The sequence below is a fragment of the Magallana gigas genome, chromosome 7, assembly GCF_963853765.1.
Source record: "Magallana gigas chromosome 7, xbMagGiga1.1, whole genome shotgun sequence".
Classification (NCBI taxonomy): Eukaryota; Metazoa; Mollusca; class Bivalvia; order Ostreida; family Ostreidae; genus Magallana; species Magallana gigas.
The window spans coordinates 10730464-10746152 of record NC_088859.1 but is presented as its reverse complement, the minus strand read 5'-3'; the positions used below and the strand labels follow the sequence as shown (position 1 = coordinate 10746152).

General features: G+C 34.9%; 2 protein-coding genes across 4 annotated transcripts in view; one reads left to right on the top strand and one right to left on the bottom strand.

Moving 5' to 3' along the window:
- LOC105341713 (U3 small nucleolar RNA-associated protein 6 homolog) overlaps positions 1–15689 on the top strand; it is a 59620-nt gene that overhangs the window by 28343 nt on the left and 15588 nt on the right. The gene's annotated exons all lie outside the window — the stretch shown is intronic.
- On the bottom strand, positions 537–13964 carry LOC105341712 (hypothetical protein). 3 transcript variants are annotated; one of them, XM_011448377.4, is made up of 2 exons: positions 13782–13964; positions 537–2248 (listed from the first exon to the last, which is right to left on the bottom strand). In XM_011448377.4, exon 2 carries the CDS (start codon positions 2166–2168, stop codon positions 1182–1184), a length of 987 nt encoding a protein of 328 aa, XP_011446679.1. In that variant the 5' UTR covers positions 2169–2248; positions 13782–13964; the 3' UTR covers positions 537–1181. The 3 variants fall into 3 exon arrangements, with proteins under 3 accessions (XP_011446679.1, XP_011446681.1, XP_011446680.1); XM_011448379.4 differs by lacking the exon at positions 13782–13964 and adding an exon at positions 6625–6768; XM_011448378.4 differs by lacking the exon at positions 13782–13964 and adding an exon at positions 4793–5078.

The following is a 15689-nucleotide window of genomic DNA, read 5'->3' as shown; positions in this document are numbered from 1 at the left end:
TTGAATAGAATTTTTTAGCTGTAAATTTAAGCACCCTTTCCCCGTTTATTGCACGTTAATTTCAAGATAGGTTAGGGAATATAGAGGAATTTGTCATTTTAGATTTATTAAAAAATAAGCAAAAAAATGCAATCAAAAGTGTATTAATTTCTCTTTGTAAGTATAAGTAAAGGTGATTTTTCTTCTGTAAGTACTTGTTGCTTTTGAAAATTTTTCCTGGGTTAAAATTTGCATGTATCTTATGTTGAACTTGAGCTAGATAATTTCAAAATGCACACCTTTATCCGATATAATTTTCTTGAAGTTTAAAAAACATTATAATTTATGAAAAGAGGGTCCTTAAATTAGGGTGTGTTTCTGCAGTCATGGATACACTGAACCACAAAGTATTGGTCCATACCCTTGCGGTTTGTGAAGTATATAATTACCCTGCCATCCTGCCATATACAAGGATTACAACCTAATCCCTAAAAGACAGATGGTCTTAATGTCTTCTATCCCTCAGAAAGAAAAATAATAAAAACCTGAATAGGAAATATTTTCTCGTTATTTATTCCACACTTCTTCTGAGAAGCAGAATATTTTTTGTTTAAATAATCAACATAGAAATTATGAAAAATATAAACGTTTTCACTCCACTCAGTCGCACAGTTCAGTAAGACTGTTCATTAAATTCACATGAACTAGCAACACTTGATTTTCATATATATTTTGAATTCAGCATGACAAAATGAAATGACCTCTAGTTCACTTTAATCCAGAGGTTTCGTTCATTGAACGGCAGTACATTTATTTGATTGTCATAACAATCAGTCACACATCCAAAGTGAAAGTAGATTTTCTGTCGGATATATCACAGATATTGTTTTCTATAAGAGTCGGGAGTCACGAAATGTTTTTGCTTTCCTTGTGGATTTCCAGAAGTCGAAAAATTAATTAGGATTTCTTGTAAGGTTTTTTTTTTTAATCTGCAGCTCACAGATTCATACAGAAATAAATACATCAACAGCATGTATTTGCTTTGTAAGCTAAATGTATACATCCTGTCTGAAAATTGCACAAGGATCTTTCCTCACCGAAAATAATCCTCTACTAAGAGAGAAAAAAATAAGCACTGTACAATATAATTCCAATTTTTTCTGGATCACAAAATATTATGTGTCATAATACTCCATTGTATGCTACACCACCGAGTATGACATCCTGGGTGTATTGTCTGTGTAGTGGTGAAGGGGAGCATGCACTATAGCCGTCGTCATAGTCATTGGACGACACTGCTGGGAAATCGAGGGAATATGGCTGAGTTTGACATCGGTCTCGATTTGCTGTAGATCTATGGCTTCCGGGCTGTTCTTCCTGTATGTGTGGGGAGGGGGTAGGAGATCCAGGGTGGAGGGAGATGAGTTACTGATAAATGTCATGGTGACAGGATCAAGCTTTGTACAGGTTGGTGATGGAGTCTGATGTAAGGTGGATGGGGGCCTAGTATCACAAACTTTCCTCCTGGATGAAGGACGACTCTGTTTCTGCTTAGACTGTCGACTAGAACTTCGACAAAAGTCACAGTTTGAATTTGCGCGATGACTCGGGCTGGGCTGTTTGGACGAACAGCCTTGATGCACTGTCATCGTCAGACTTTCTCGATGAGATTTTATAGGTTTAAACAAAGGCATGTCCTGAGTATTGCTATTTTGTGCACTGTGTAAATACTGTCCAGATCGGGAACTCCGAAACCCAGAATCCTCAGAATCTGTGGACGATTGAGAGTAGGGTCGCTCTTGATCGTAGCGGTACTGCGCCTCACTGAGATCGGACATTCCGCTGTCATTACAGGTTTGATACAGCTGATGATTGCCACCCTGAGCTTGAGATATCTCACCAGCTTCATCGTAAGCTTCATTGTCTCGCTCACACAGAAGTCTGTCCTTCTGTTTGAATTGCGCAGACTGTCTGCTCCACATTGGAGGAAGAGGAGGTGGTGGAGGAGCATAGGCTCCATGGAGTTTCCGCAGTCTTCCATGCGGATCATGCTTCTTCGTCATGATCTCTCTACGTATTCGAAACTTGCGCATGCAGTAGATGAACACAATAAAAAGAACAATGGTGATGATGCATGGAATCAAGATCCCAAGGAAGAACAGATAATTCACGGTCATTGCGTCGGTCATGCTGAGTGGATTTCTCTGTTACCCCTCCTGTACTTTTTCGCCATACTGTGAGTTCAGGCAGTGGTGTCCCACACATTCACCTGGAGAATGAAAAGAAAAACCAGACTGTAATCCCAGATTAGGCTATCACAAATATATTGTCATCACAAAATACAATGCTGATCTGCAAACAGATTACATGTATAAGCCAGCATTATTTAGGGCTTCAGAGAGGACGTGATAAGAGGACAGGACCTTATCCCAACAAAGCCTGATGGACAACCTGTGTTGGAATCACATCATACTTGACCTATTTTCGATATATTTTCAGAGAGGAGAGAAATATTTTTTGGTCGTCATTTATTGATACGCTCCATTTCCAATGCAAATTTACACTTCAGAAGTGAAATTTACCTGTAAAGATATAAGATTAAGTCGGAGATAAACCAATTAGTTGGCTGGCTGCTTTTTGACTCTTTTATTTCTTTATTTGAGGTTTGTCATATAATGCTCCTCATCGTCTCCCAATTCTACCTTTAATAATTCCTCCATCTTGCATCTGTGAATGGCAATCATTTCCATTCCCAAATGAAAAGTGAGAGATTGGAGATTGTGCAGGCTTATGCAGGGAACTGGCATTCAAAAAGTATGGAGGGGTACCCAGGCAGAAAGATTTCACCGAATATGTCTCGTGACCATAAAACTAATAAAGCACACTGGTGTAATTACTGTGTACATCTATAGGCTGGGGGTGGTTCAGCAGGTGCTCTCTGACAAATCTCACCCAGGCTGGGTGTCAGACAGGGGTGAAAGGCTGGGGGTCAGGGGTGGGGGGTGGGGGAGGTCAACATCATTGAGAGCTGTAATTAGCAAATTTACTTTGAAATTGCGCTAAAAAATGCAAGTCTTTGCCTGACTGGAATGAGGCTTGATGGTATCATTTTGTGTAAAGTTAGACGGGTTCTTTGTTGTAATGGGTATTTACAACGCTGCACACACAGTTCCTAGATAAGCATCATGTGCATTATTTTGGGGAGTTTCGTTTTCACTGTTTCATTGACAGGAAATTGTGGTACTTATACAATGCAACCCTCCAAATATCATATCAAATTTGTTTTCTTATGAATTATGCATTCTGTGCAAAATTTGATATTGAGTGTTAATGGTGTATTATTAAAACAAAAAACAGGAAAAAAGCGTCAAGATAAGATCTTATACAAAGAGTGAATGTTTAAGTGCAGTTTTGTGTAAGATCTGCATTTTTAATTTATATACAGCAAATGCATTTATTAATTGATTTTCAATGCTCAACTCCCCAGGTAATGTAAAATTTGTCAGTGAATTTTTTTGTTACATTTCTGTACGGCAAATTTTATATTTAAGATTAGTTTTAAAAATTTAATTTGTAAGACCTATTTATTTTGAAGTGCAAAATTTAGTTCAAAATTATAATCGGTACAAGTCTCAAAAATTTCTACAAAAATAAACAAACATTGTGTGACACTGAACAAGCATAAAGAGTAATTCATGTAGATTTTAAAACTGGGGGCTTTTTTTGTATCTGTTTATCATCCATATATAATGACGAGAACTGTGGTGTGTTCCCTGAAGCCACATGGATCTGTGTCGTCCTCAGTAAGGGCTGAGAATTTTATCCTAATCTGACTGGTGAACTGCCTGAGTTCCTTTTTGATCTATATTCAACAAACTAAAATCCTTTTATTGTCAACAAATAATTGTCTGTCCGCATGCAAAGTCTTAATTGTAGTTTTTCTTTTTTCGTGTACCGGTCTTTATTCAATTCGATTTGGTATGCTTGAGAAACTGACAAAATTGATGAAAATTTGCCCGTCATATTTTATTAAAGATGATTTGGTTGAAAACCTTATTGTTAGCGTACCATCAGTTGATCCATTGTTCACATGGGGAGGGTTTTTTATTTCGTCTTTCAATGGTTTAACAATTATTTGTCTTTTATTTTCATTGCGATGGTTACCCCCTACTCTTTGTTCCCCTCAGAAAATATAATTTGGAGGGTTTAAATGTAATTTAATCTGGAAGACATGGTTGGAACATTTTTCCTTTCATGGGGACGATTCCTCCAAATCTGCTGTTGACTTTACCATTACTAACTGTTTGCACAAATTTAAATCTAAAACCCAGCATAATGACCAGCTTTTGTGTGAGAAAGCAATGCTTGAATATTTAGAGAAAATTTCAAGGCTTTTTTTGCTTGTTTTGTTTGAGTCGCATTGAAGGAAAACCTTTTCAATTTTCTCTCTGTTCGTCAACTTTTACACAACTAAAACTCTCCCCATTATGAGATAAGATTACAATAAAAACATTTGAATCAATCACAGAAGAATTTCAGAGTTACTGTTAACGACTGTTTGGTTCACACACAATTACACAAGAAGCTTGCCCCCTCTTCACAAAACTTCATTTTATTCATGATTTCTGACTTTGCTTAAAGACTAATCAATCAATCTATTGACTTTTGATTTCATAGCTTGCTCAGATGTCAGCTACAAGAATCTCAATCCAAGCATAGCAATTGATCAAATCAATTTCATTAACCTACTTATATGAAAGGCAGCATCTTAATTAATCATTTACCTTGTTAACAAGGTGTGGAAATGCCTTACCTGAAATTTCACATGTAGAAAAAAGAGAAGAAAGATAAGAATCCGGATGGCAAGACTTTCTGAATTGTGTGCGTCCCAGAGTGGAAATCTAACATGTCTTCCGGGGAATTAACTCCAGAATATTAATCAATACAGTCTACCTATCACCACAGACTCTGAGCCATGTTTTAGTCCCAGAAGGAGGGATACATGAATGAATGTCTCACTCAGCCCCACAAGAGCAACTGAAAATGATCCAACCGCGTCAACCGTCAGGGTCCCTTTAAAACTACGCTACCTTTAACACCTAGCCTGTGTCGAGTGACGTTGTCACCGTGCGTTTTTTGATGATAAATGGTACACATGGTGGTGTGCTAAAAATACTCGTTAAAATCTTATCTTCGCAATCAGACTAATTTTTCAGAACTTTTATTCACTTGAAAATCCAGGTAAACCAATTTTGTTGAGAGAGATGAAATCATGGTTTAAAAGTCATTTGAACAGCTTTTGACATATCTTAATTCAATACACGATTTAAAAGTCAAAAAAGCAATTGGGAAGAAATTCTTTTAAGGAGTTCAAAGATTTGAACCCCTCCCAGACTTTTAGAATAATTACATTTATTCCACAGCAAAAGAAAATAACAGCAAAGAAAGCTTTATTTATACAGACAGAGAAATATAATGATATAAAGGGAAAAACAGCTTTCCACCATGCGGATTTGACGATGTATGTTATATGAATTATGATAACCAGTAATTAATCATCAGCTTATTTCTTCCCATTTGGAACCCCTCAGGCTATACAGGTAAACCCAGAGTTCTCACCTTATACCCTCGTCTCTGAATGCAATACATGTTCTTATTACTGGTAAATTCTCAAAAGTTTGTGAAGAATCAATATTGACAAAAGATATATATTCCCGGCAATGTGTACACACACCATGTTTGCTGTCTGGTCGTTCGGAACAAAGACCTAGCCCCGTACCCCGAATACTGTTTTCAAATGAAAGAAAAACATCTTTAAATCATTTTAACAGTTTCTGTTGTATTTTGATAGCGTATATAAGCTCTATATGATCTGAGAGTGGGATTGATATTATTGAAATCGCTTCATTTATTGTGGGTATTTTCACACGCATTTGCTGTGTGTTTTGTCTGGACTTTCGATATAAATAGAGAGAAATATAACAGGATTTTGGAAGCACTTCTATTGACCACTCTGCCAGCATGTAAGGAACTTGGTTGTATTGATTGTGAAATGGGCCTACTGATTGAATTAATGTTAGTGTAAACATTTTGATAAGAAAATAGGCTTAACCAACCAAATTTTGATAAACCATACTAGTCCTTTTCTGGTTTGGCGGCTCTTTGATTGATTTTACTTAATTGGTTTAGATTGATACAAAAACAATTTGGTCAATCTCGACAACAGATTTACGGGGTCTATTTGGAGCCATCAGAACTTTATTTGGGAAAACTTTTACCACTTTAAACTTCAATAGAATAGATTTCATTAATTGATTAGTGGCTTTTCTTTGGTAATTGTAACCTTGTTTTATCAGTTTGATCTCCTTTGCTCCTGGACAATCTGTCACTTTTAAACTGTTTTGACGAGTACTTGTGGTCACATATGTACTTCAGAAGTGAAATTTTATATTTATATATAACAGTATAACATATGATTCACAGCCTCTCTATTAATAAATGTGTAGACTAATCTATATGAATAAAATGAAATTAAAATATTTAAAAAAAATCATGATATTTTCCCCATATTTAAAAATGTGAAAATCAAATGAATTTTTTTTTTCTTTTTATGAAAAATTTTTGGTTGAAATATATTGGTCTTACCTTCATTTTTATGAAGTACTCCCAATTAGTTAAAATTAAGAAATCTCTTTGGTATTATGCACAGGGTATAATATGTTACTTCACAGAAGTATAAACATCCACAATCACTTAGATACAGGACACAATTGGTTAATATGACTAAGAGCTGAGAGGTTTATAAACTGAAGAAGGAAGCAGTGCTATTGACATAACTCTCATTATCAGAACTTGGTCAGTTTTGGGAAGTACCTGTGAAAACAGGTAGACAATAACTCCAGAGGCTATGATCAGCCAAGAGTTATGTCACCCAGTCTAATAGCACAAGGTGTCACACTATATAGCTGCACCAGTGTTCCCCCTTTGATCTCTGTAGTTATCTACCCTGATTATATATATACTGGTCATTCCAGATAGACTGGTCAATTAAGACAGAAGAAATTGGATTAGCTGGGCTCTTTGTCCAAGGCATTTTTAGTTATTTATGAGGTTGAGATCATTGCCTTATATAATTATTATATCACACAAACTTTATTAGCCAATTTACAGGGTATCAATTTTTTCTAAGATATCAAGCGGATAAAACTTTCATCACTCTTAAAACTTTTATAGCACCTGAATTCCTCTTTGTACAGTTGATGAATTATGTAATACAGTATGTTTGAGGGAATTAGTTTGTGCTTTGATAGTTGTGATATGTATCTTTTAAATATGCAAAGCAGAAATTTTATCTTGCATGCAGTGCCAGAAGCTATGTCATGTTTTGTAGGTGGAATTGATCAAAGAAAAGAGATAAAAAAAGAAACATGGATTTTGTAAAGAAAATACCTTGTCCAAGCTTTATAATTTGATATGAGACACTTTTTGGCTCTGTTTAATGGTTGACATCCAAGTCAGTCAAGTAATGAGTTTTAAATTGTTCACTTTTCTTGCTTAAAATACTAGCAGTTGACTGTACGAGATATAAGCCCCAGTTTTAATTTGAGTCACCCAAACAGTTAAAAAGAAAAGTTGGAACAAGAAACAGTTTATTTTTTATCTGACCTGCTTTGACTCTAAAAATGCCTTGTTGAACCTGCAGGGAGCAATTTGTATGGGGCGTTTGACTATGGGAGATAATTAGGGGACTGTAACAATATTTTTACAGTACAAACTATAATTACTGCTCAGAGATTTTAGGGGGGAGGAACTACAACAATGTCATAAAATTTCCCACACAAAAAGTGAACCAAGCTTTAGGATGGAGTCAATAAAAATATCTTGTTTGTTCACTGAGCTCCAATTGCTCTTACACCAATCTGACAATCATCTTGTTTTACAAGGAAATGCTGAAGTTGTTATCAAAGCAGTCAACTTGTGAAGGTTGATAATTATTACTTCAGAAAACCTTTTACTCAGAGAAGTTGAAAGCAATTAATTAGTGAAATAATAAGGTTCTATTACCTAAGAAAAATATGAACATCATATATTCAGACCAAAAAAACCCCAAAGGTTACAGTATGAAACTGATCTTTTGGGATTCAATTGACTTGAGATTTGGGGAGCTTTGAGATATTTATAAATAAAAGATGAATGCCTGTCTGCATGCAGATTCTGAATTACAAAATCAACACCAGGCAGAGCCTCACTTTGATCTTGGCTTTAACCATGTGACAGCAAAACACCAATAAAACATGAGGATGTTTAGACCTGTTGGATGTAGATCATCACCTCTGTGTATCAGATAGCCGACCACATGGCCACACCTAGAATCACCGACTCCTCATTCAATAAACTGTGGTTCATACACCACCAGATTTCTAGAAGCTGTATTCCTGTGGCTTTTTAGAATTTTTATAGTTAATTAATTAAAATGAATGATTAATACAGTGTGTGAAATGGGAAAAAAGGAAAAACAAACCATGGATTTCTAAAAAAAAAATAAAAAATAATTTAATTAATATCTAATTTTTTAAAATGATATATGATATACAATGATTTTATTGTAAAGTCTGCAGGATTTAAAATCCCTTGATATAATATATTTGTTTTGAATTCATTTCTTGCAGAGAAATTTTTTTTAATATGAAACCAATAACAGTATTACACACTAAATTCCTGGCAATTCTGAATAGTTCTTGTAACTGTGTGATAAGCCGCTATAATCCTCCATAGAAACAAAGAGATAGAAGGGGGCAATAAACGAACATATTACACAGCCATTTGCCAGCCATTAATGAAATTACATGAAGGAGATTATGTAAGTCTCTTATCATGATTCCCCCACCCCCATCCCCTCTCAGTAACGGAGAGAGGGACAAGGGGTTTGTAAAGGAACTGTTGATTAACTAGGGCCATTCCTTGATAAAAGAAGGCCTACCATAGCTACAGCACACAAAAAGCATCCATGTACTGTGTAGAGTCAATAGGGTTATGGCACATTTCATCGCTGTGGTGCAACAGAACTTGCCAGACATTCAGATATTTCTTTTATTAAATATATTTCTTAAATTGGAGTGCTCGTGTTCTGTCATATGACATCGAATGAGAAGTATAGAGGGTTTAAATATCGACAGACGAGACAAATATTCCAAGCGCTGACGTCACAGGGCTGTTAATATGTGTTAAAAAGACCCAAATATTTAAGGTTTTTATCCAGGTCTCAAATCAATATAGCACAGAGTACTCTTGATTTCTGCTTTTGTCTCATGTGTACGGAGATAAATGCATGCCTCACCAAAAAAATGTTCATGCTGTCAAATTCTTTATCAGGAAAAATAAATTGATATTTTTGTTGGTCGACCTTCCTGTGTTTGGGGATATCACAAGATTACATAGTGGTATCGCAGTGGGGTGGGACCACTTATCAACCCCCACGTAAACAGCAACTCTGTACAGCGGAGCCAGCTTTACCCAAACGTCCGCCACTCAGCAGGGGCCACATCAGTTTATCGGGCCCGGACGAGAACGGACCACCAGTCTGGGGGTCTGAGAGACAGTTGCCAATGACAGTCTCATCACAAACACAGAATCTGCTTATCACAACTTTTGATGCAGGTACGACATCGCTGGGCAATTTGTTTGTGAATTGCTGATAAAATACTGCTACCCAGGACAGTCAGGTGAAAATCTATAGGTCATATTGGAGACACAACAATCAGCGAATCACCGAACTCTTATCACCGTGTTCAGGGACCAACCGGGTCATGTCAGGTGAAATTTACACCTGCTCAAATTGAAGTGTCTTTCGGGGGACACACCCAATATTTTCCAAGGATCTAGTGACTTATCATTACTTAATATGTGTAAATTAGTATGGGTATCTTTCAGTGGTGAAATGTCTTGATATATATTGTGTGGTGATCAAGACTTAAGCTGAGCTTGCTAATTTAGAAAATTTTTCCATGAAATATTATATTGATAGCTAGGATTGAATAATCTGATAAAATATGAAACCTTCCAGTATTAGGGATAATTTTCAAGCATGAGTATTGTTTTTGTACTGGAATTTATCTTATTATTTTAGGCAATCTCTTTAATAGTATCATATAATGTAAGTCCCTTAATGTAGATTCAAAAAGAATGTGTATGCAATTTTTTCAGTTAATGTTTTTCTGCTAAATCATCTACAGTACTCTCTTTATATTTGTGTCATAGAATTGATAGAAACAGTGTTTTTTTGGGCTAAAGTGGTGGAATGAATTGGCAGTTTTTCTTGTAAAGATAAATATTATTCCTGCTGAGTTGAAGTGTTCTAGTATATCACTCAAATATGCAGTTATATTCTTCATTAAAAATAAAACCTGCATCCATTTCAGGTGATAATAAAAAAAAAACTGCTTGGAGATATGTTTTCAATATTATTTTTCTTCAACCTTTTACGTTTAAGTTTGAAATTGATTTTAAGGTACCAGCATAATAGGTGTGTATGTAGCATTTCCCATATTGTGAAAGATAATAATGAAAATTGCAAATAAGAGTGGTACATTCAGAGTGTTTGTTGTCGGGTTTTTTCTTTGATGCCGCTTTGAATTTGAATTTTGTTTTCAAGTTCTCACTTGGGTAATTGTCCCTAATTGCTGTATTTGATTGATTTCTGGGTGAAAACAAGTTACACTTCAAATGTATTCGTACAAGTGAAAACCCCTGTGGTGTTTGCCGGACAATTAGTTCACAGAGAAGCATATGGGTTACTTATTTGTGCAGGGGTAATGTCAATATTGAACAGGAACTATCCAAATGTAAATAAATTCAGAAATTGGTGTGAATTTTCTGAATAGTTTCCTCTGGATACAATACCTATTGATGAGAAAGACCAAAAGAAAAACTCGTATCATCTAAATATTTTATGGGAGTTTTATGGATAATTTTTTGCTCTACTACAGATAAAAAAAATCAAAAGAAACAATTATCAAATTCTATTTTCAAAGCTGGATATTCATAAAATTTATTCAAAAAAAAAAAAAAAAAAAAATTCCCATTTTTAAACATGAAAAAACAAAACATAAGTCTGTGATAAACAAAAGAGGAAGAAAAAATAAATAAAAATCTCAATTTTATTACCTAGAGGTATTATGTAGTTAAAGATATATTCTGAAGTAAATATGTGTGTATTCATTTCATTTGCAGAAATTTTAACATTCTAATATTTGATGATTAATTGATATTTTCATAATCAAAATATTAATAGCTAGTTTTTAGAAAATTGCATGATCATTGCGGTCAATAACGACAGAATGTCGGGTCAAGATCTTTCATTGTCTAAAAATTGATAAAAAGATAAAGTTTCACCAACAGCAGTGTATGAATTATTTAAAAATGTTTTGTTTAACAAAACGAGGAATTTGTGTTTTAAAGCTGAAAGTGGAATATCTTTGTTGTGAATCTGAACCGCATTATTTAACAGAGATTGAGCACATCCTGTCTGTAATTAGCTAAATGTGTATTTTACTTTGTTTCCTGAAAGTTAATTGTCAGGTTTAAATTGACTTCATGCAGCTCTTCTTTCTAGCTGCCTGCTGCGGTAAGTTACAAATTTTCATTGAAACTGTACCCCGCCTAATGGAGTTACCTGATATAAGCTCCACATAAGCCAGCCTTGCATCAGGAATAAAAATGACACACATTCCGTAAGGATGTCGTCAGCAGGTGAACGATTACCTGGCTGGGCAGGTGTCGGAGAGGGGGCTGTGGCGGACACAGAGCGGCGATCAATCTCCCTGCCCCAGACACGGGGGATGACAGTGTCGTTTGTCAAAAAGTGCAGATAAAAAGAAAAAGAGGCTGATTTAGGACTGCAGCTAGTTATGTGCTGACATAGACTGCAACAAGATGAGAGACGGCCACAGCAGGAGCTGGCATGATCTAGTATATAGGGTTCCAGCATCAAGGAGACTCGTTCCAACTACCTACACACTGCATTATTTAGGGCAGGCAAAGTGATATGTCGTAAATAGTTCAAAGGGAGAATTTGTTATAAACATAGTGTCTACAAGCAAGCCCTGGTAACAATGATATTGTCAAAAATGGTCAATTTATTTTTGTAGCATCATTTAACACATGATGAAGAACAGGGAATTTATTTGAAGGGAGGGAGGAATTTGAAATCTGAACTAGTCTATATTACATGTATATTTGTTCTAGATACCCTTGCATGGAAATAAACCTTTAGGTTAATTAAGTCACAAAAAAAAATACTCCGTGTGTCTCGAGTCATTCATTATTTGTTTATAAAGTGACATTCATTTTGTAATTTGATTGAGATATAAGAAATTCTTTTTAAGTTTGTAACAAAATTTTGAAGGAATTTAAAAGAATGTGGTTTGGTGTTGATTTGAATATTTGGAGCAGTCTGTCCCTGTGTAAGAGTCTATGGGACCCTGAAATGATACCACAATTTGTTTCTGTCAAAATCCTCCCTAAATTCGTCATCATTTTTGTACTCTTGCTTGCTTTTAAATCATTTCTTTCACTTTCATTTTTACTTTTTTATAGTTTTAAAGAGAACTAATTAATCAAGAATCATTTGAAATGACATAAGAAATCTGTATTGCGAGCATGCAGTTTTTAATTCTGCCTATCATTCACAATTGTAAGAGAAATATTTGCGGGATGACTTTAACATTGGATTTATTGGCCAGCGTTCAGCACTTGTAAAGGTCTGGATTTAGAAGTTGAAATCAAATGGTCTTTTTGATTAAATTTCAACAAAATTAATACTAATTTTATTTTTCTTAGCTGTAAAAATTTCCCTCCTGACCAGATGTTTCTTAGAGACGTAAGAATTTTATGGATATTTTAATCCTCAAGTATTTCTCCCACAAGATGAGCAGTGTAAAGAAAGTCTCCCCTCTTACAAGGGAAAGGTTTTATTAATGGCCCTGTTTATTTTGTTATATCTTGCTCTGCAAATGGCATTCTTTTGCTATATGCTCTGATGTGCATAGTTATCAGTTACCAAGATAAAAATGCACACACATTCAATGGAGACAAATTTCCTTTCAAAAAAAATTCCTTGCATATCAAAGACGCAATGAAATGAGGAAAAAGTAGAAAGTGGAGTAAATTAATTGCAAAAGAAACACATGACAGTTGTGCTGCCACATTTCAATTTGAACTATATATTAACTCTTTAAAAAAAAAAAAAGAGAACTTAAATATTTTTTGTTAACAGGTTAAAGAGGTATAAGTTTTGTTTTCACTAGGTTTTTTTTTTTTAAAGTTTTGTATTTTTATTTTCTTCTTAAAATTATTTCAAAACCCTAACCTCCCAAAGAAATAAAGGAACAAAAAATGATTTTTAAAATATCAAAAGAATTGCTTTTTTTTTTAAAGAGAGGTGGAAAAATTAAGTGTCTTTCTTATAAGATTCAAGAGATTTTTTTTTTACTTGCTGTCAATGTAGAAGTAATTGAGAGAGACAAGAATGTTTTGTATCTGGCCATGCCAAACTCATTTTATGATTTAATTATCCACAACAAATTACATGGAGGAATCTGTGACCAATTCCTGAAACTCGGTCAAACCGGCAAGTACATGAATTAATTTTTTAGTCGACAAAGACTTGATCAAGCGGTCAAATAAAACAAAACAAAAATCATCGAAATCCGTCCCCATCATATAATTATTACATGTAGCTTACATCAGAGATATTGTAACATCGTTTGAGTTTTCCCCCGAAGTCAAGGGAGACCTGTATTTACCTGGAGTGAGGGTTGGGGTTCCCCTGGGTGCATTCCCATTGTGTATCATTAGGCTGGGTAAGAATGTCCAGTGGTCCACAACACTATCTAAATGTCCATTGTCCTTGTGAACTGAGTATCACACTTATGATCATGTACTGTGTTTTGGATGAAGTAAATTGTTAGTAATCATTTAGTGTAGAGTTAAGGTAGCATGACTGTAAAAGATGTCATGTCAGTCAGCAGACTGAACACTCCCCTCACACAATAACCAGCCAATCACTGGAATAAACAGCGCAAAAATCAATTCCTTATGTAAATCATGTCGGATATCTCGGCCTGATATTGAACTCTGAAGGGGGGAGGATGTGTATCAAATGCGGTGTTTGATTTTCAGATTAAACTTGTATTGTGGTCCTGACGAAATTTACCTGTCGGCCATTTGGTTAGCCTAGAAATTTATAAGACAGTGAAAACTGAACATCCTTTCTAATCAACCAAAAATAAAAGGCCTAGAGAAAGGGAGAATTATACTGCACTTTCAAGTGGTGTTGGCATAAAGAATATTTATTTATGAGCCAACTGTGAAACACTTCAGTAGCAGAGAATAAATCATTTCGGGCCTTATACTGTTCAAAGCTTTCACACATATACTATCATGGATAATCTGTTATCAAATGATAAAAAATAAATTGGTTAAAGGTATCAATACCTGTTTAAGATGTATTGTGGGTTATCCTTAAAATTTGGTGTGAACATTTTTCTTATATTGATGTATATTTGCTCAGTATGGTGTAAATTGATGGGATGAGAAAAATCAGAAATTTCCCACTACCATGTCTTAAACTACTGTCTGCTGTAAACAAGATGAATACAAGTATGTCTATACCCCTCTTCATAAACATAATTCCATTATATACACTATTTACTATTAGTATTGATATTGCCACTGTTTAACTCATTTCCCTGAGAGCATGTCTGAGAATTCTCAATGGAGTCTTTATATTTCTGGAGAGATCGAGTCATATTAAAGGTATATATGTATTCATGCATTCAGAATGAGTAATTCGATTATAATTCCACAGGGAGGCACAGAGAATTGAATGATCAGGTTTGTTGAGAAAAATAAATTTATGCTCAAAAGTTTCTGTATTAAATCATAACCCTGCTTTTGATGTTTTGCGCATTCCTCGCAACGGGAGAGGGAATGGGAGAGAGATACGTTCTTTATTGATTTTTCTGTGGTCTTCTAAATTAAACAGGACAGTTGTTTGTGAAAATTCTTGTCTACCTTTATATCTTTCAATAATCCTATCCCCTAATAAAAGGACATAAAAAATCACCTTGTCTAAGCTCACACTACATTGGTCAATTAATTTGTTGATCTACATCTTAAATTTGAGTCAAATTGGAACACTGTTTTGTCGTTTCAAGTCAAATTGAGGATTAAATTTCAAATCGTGATAATGAAATCCGGCACAGGAGTTGTTTTCTAAACGTAGAGGACTGGGTCTATGTTTGTACAAGGGGGGATAATTTTGTAATTTGTTTGGACTGTGCATGAAGTATGGTTTGGATTGCACTGAAAGAAGTCTGTCTGAATGGGTCAGTCTCAACAGTGTTCAATGTCGATGATGTTGACAAAGTGTCATGTGCCAGAAAAAGTACCGTTATATGTACAGTGACGATGTTTGCATTTCACTGTTTGCCTTTGTTATCATCTGGCAGTGTACAAGAGGAAAAGAGATATTTTACATAATGCTTGATAAAATCAATTCAATCCACCTAATTAATGGGTCCATAAAGATTTTACTCTATCTTGTTAGCGAGATTTATCAGTTCTTTTTTTGACGAAAAAAGTTACCTTATCTGACTGTGGATAGAAAAAAAGAATTCAAGGACGTAATAGTCACCAAAACTCGGCTTAAA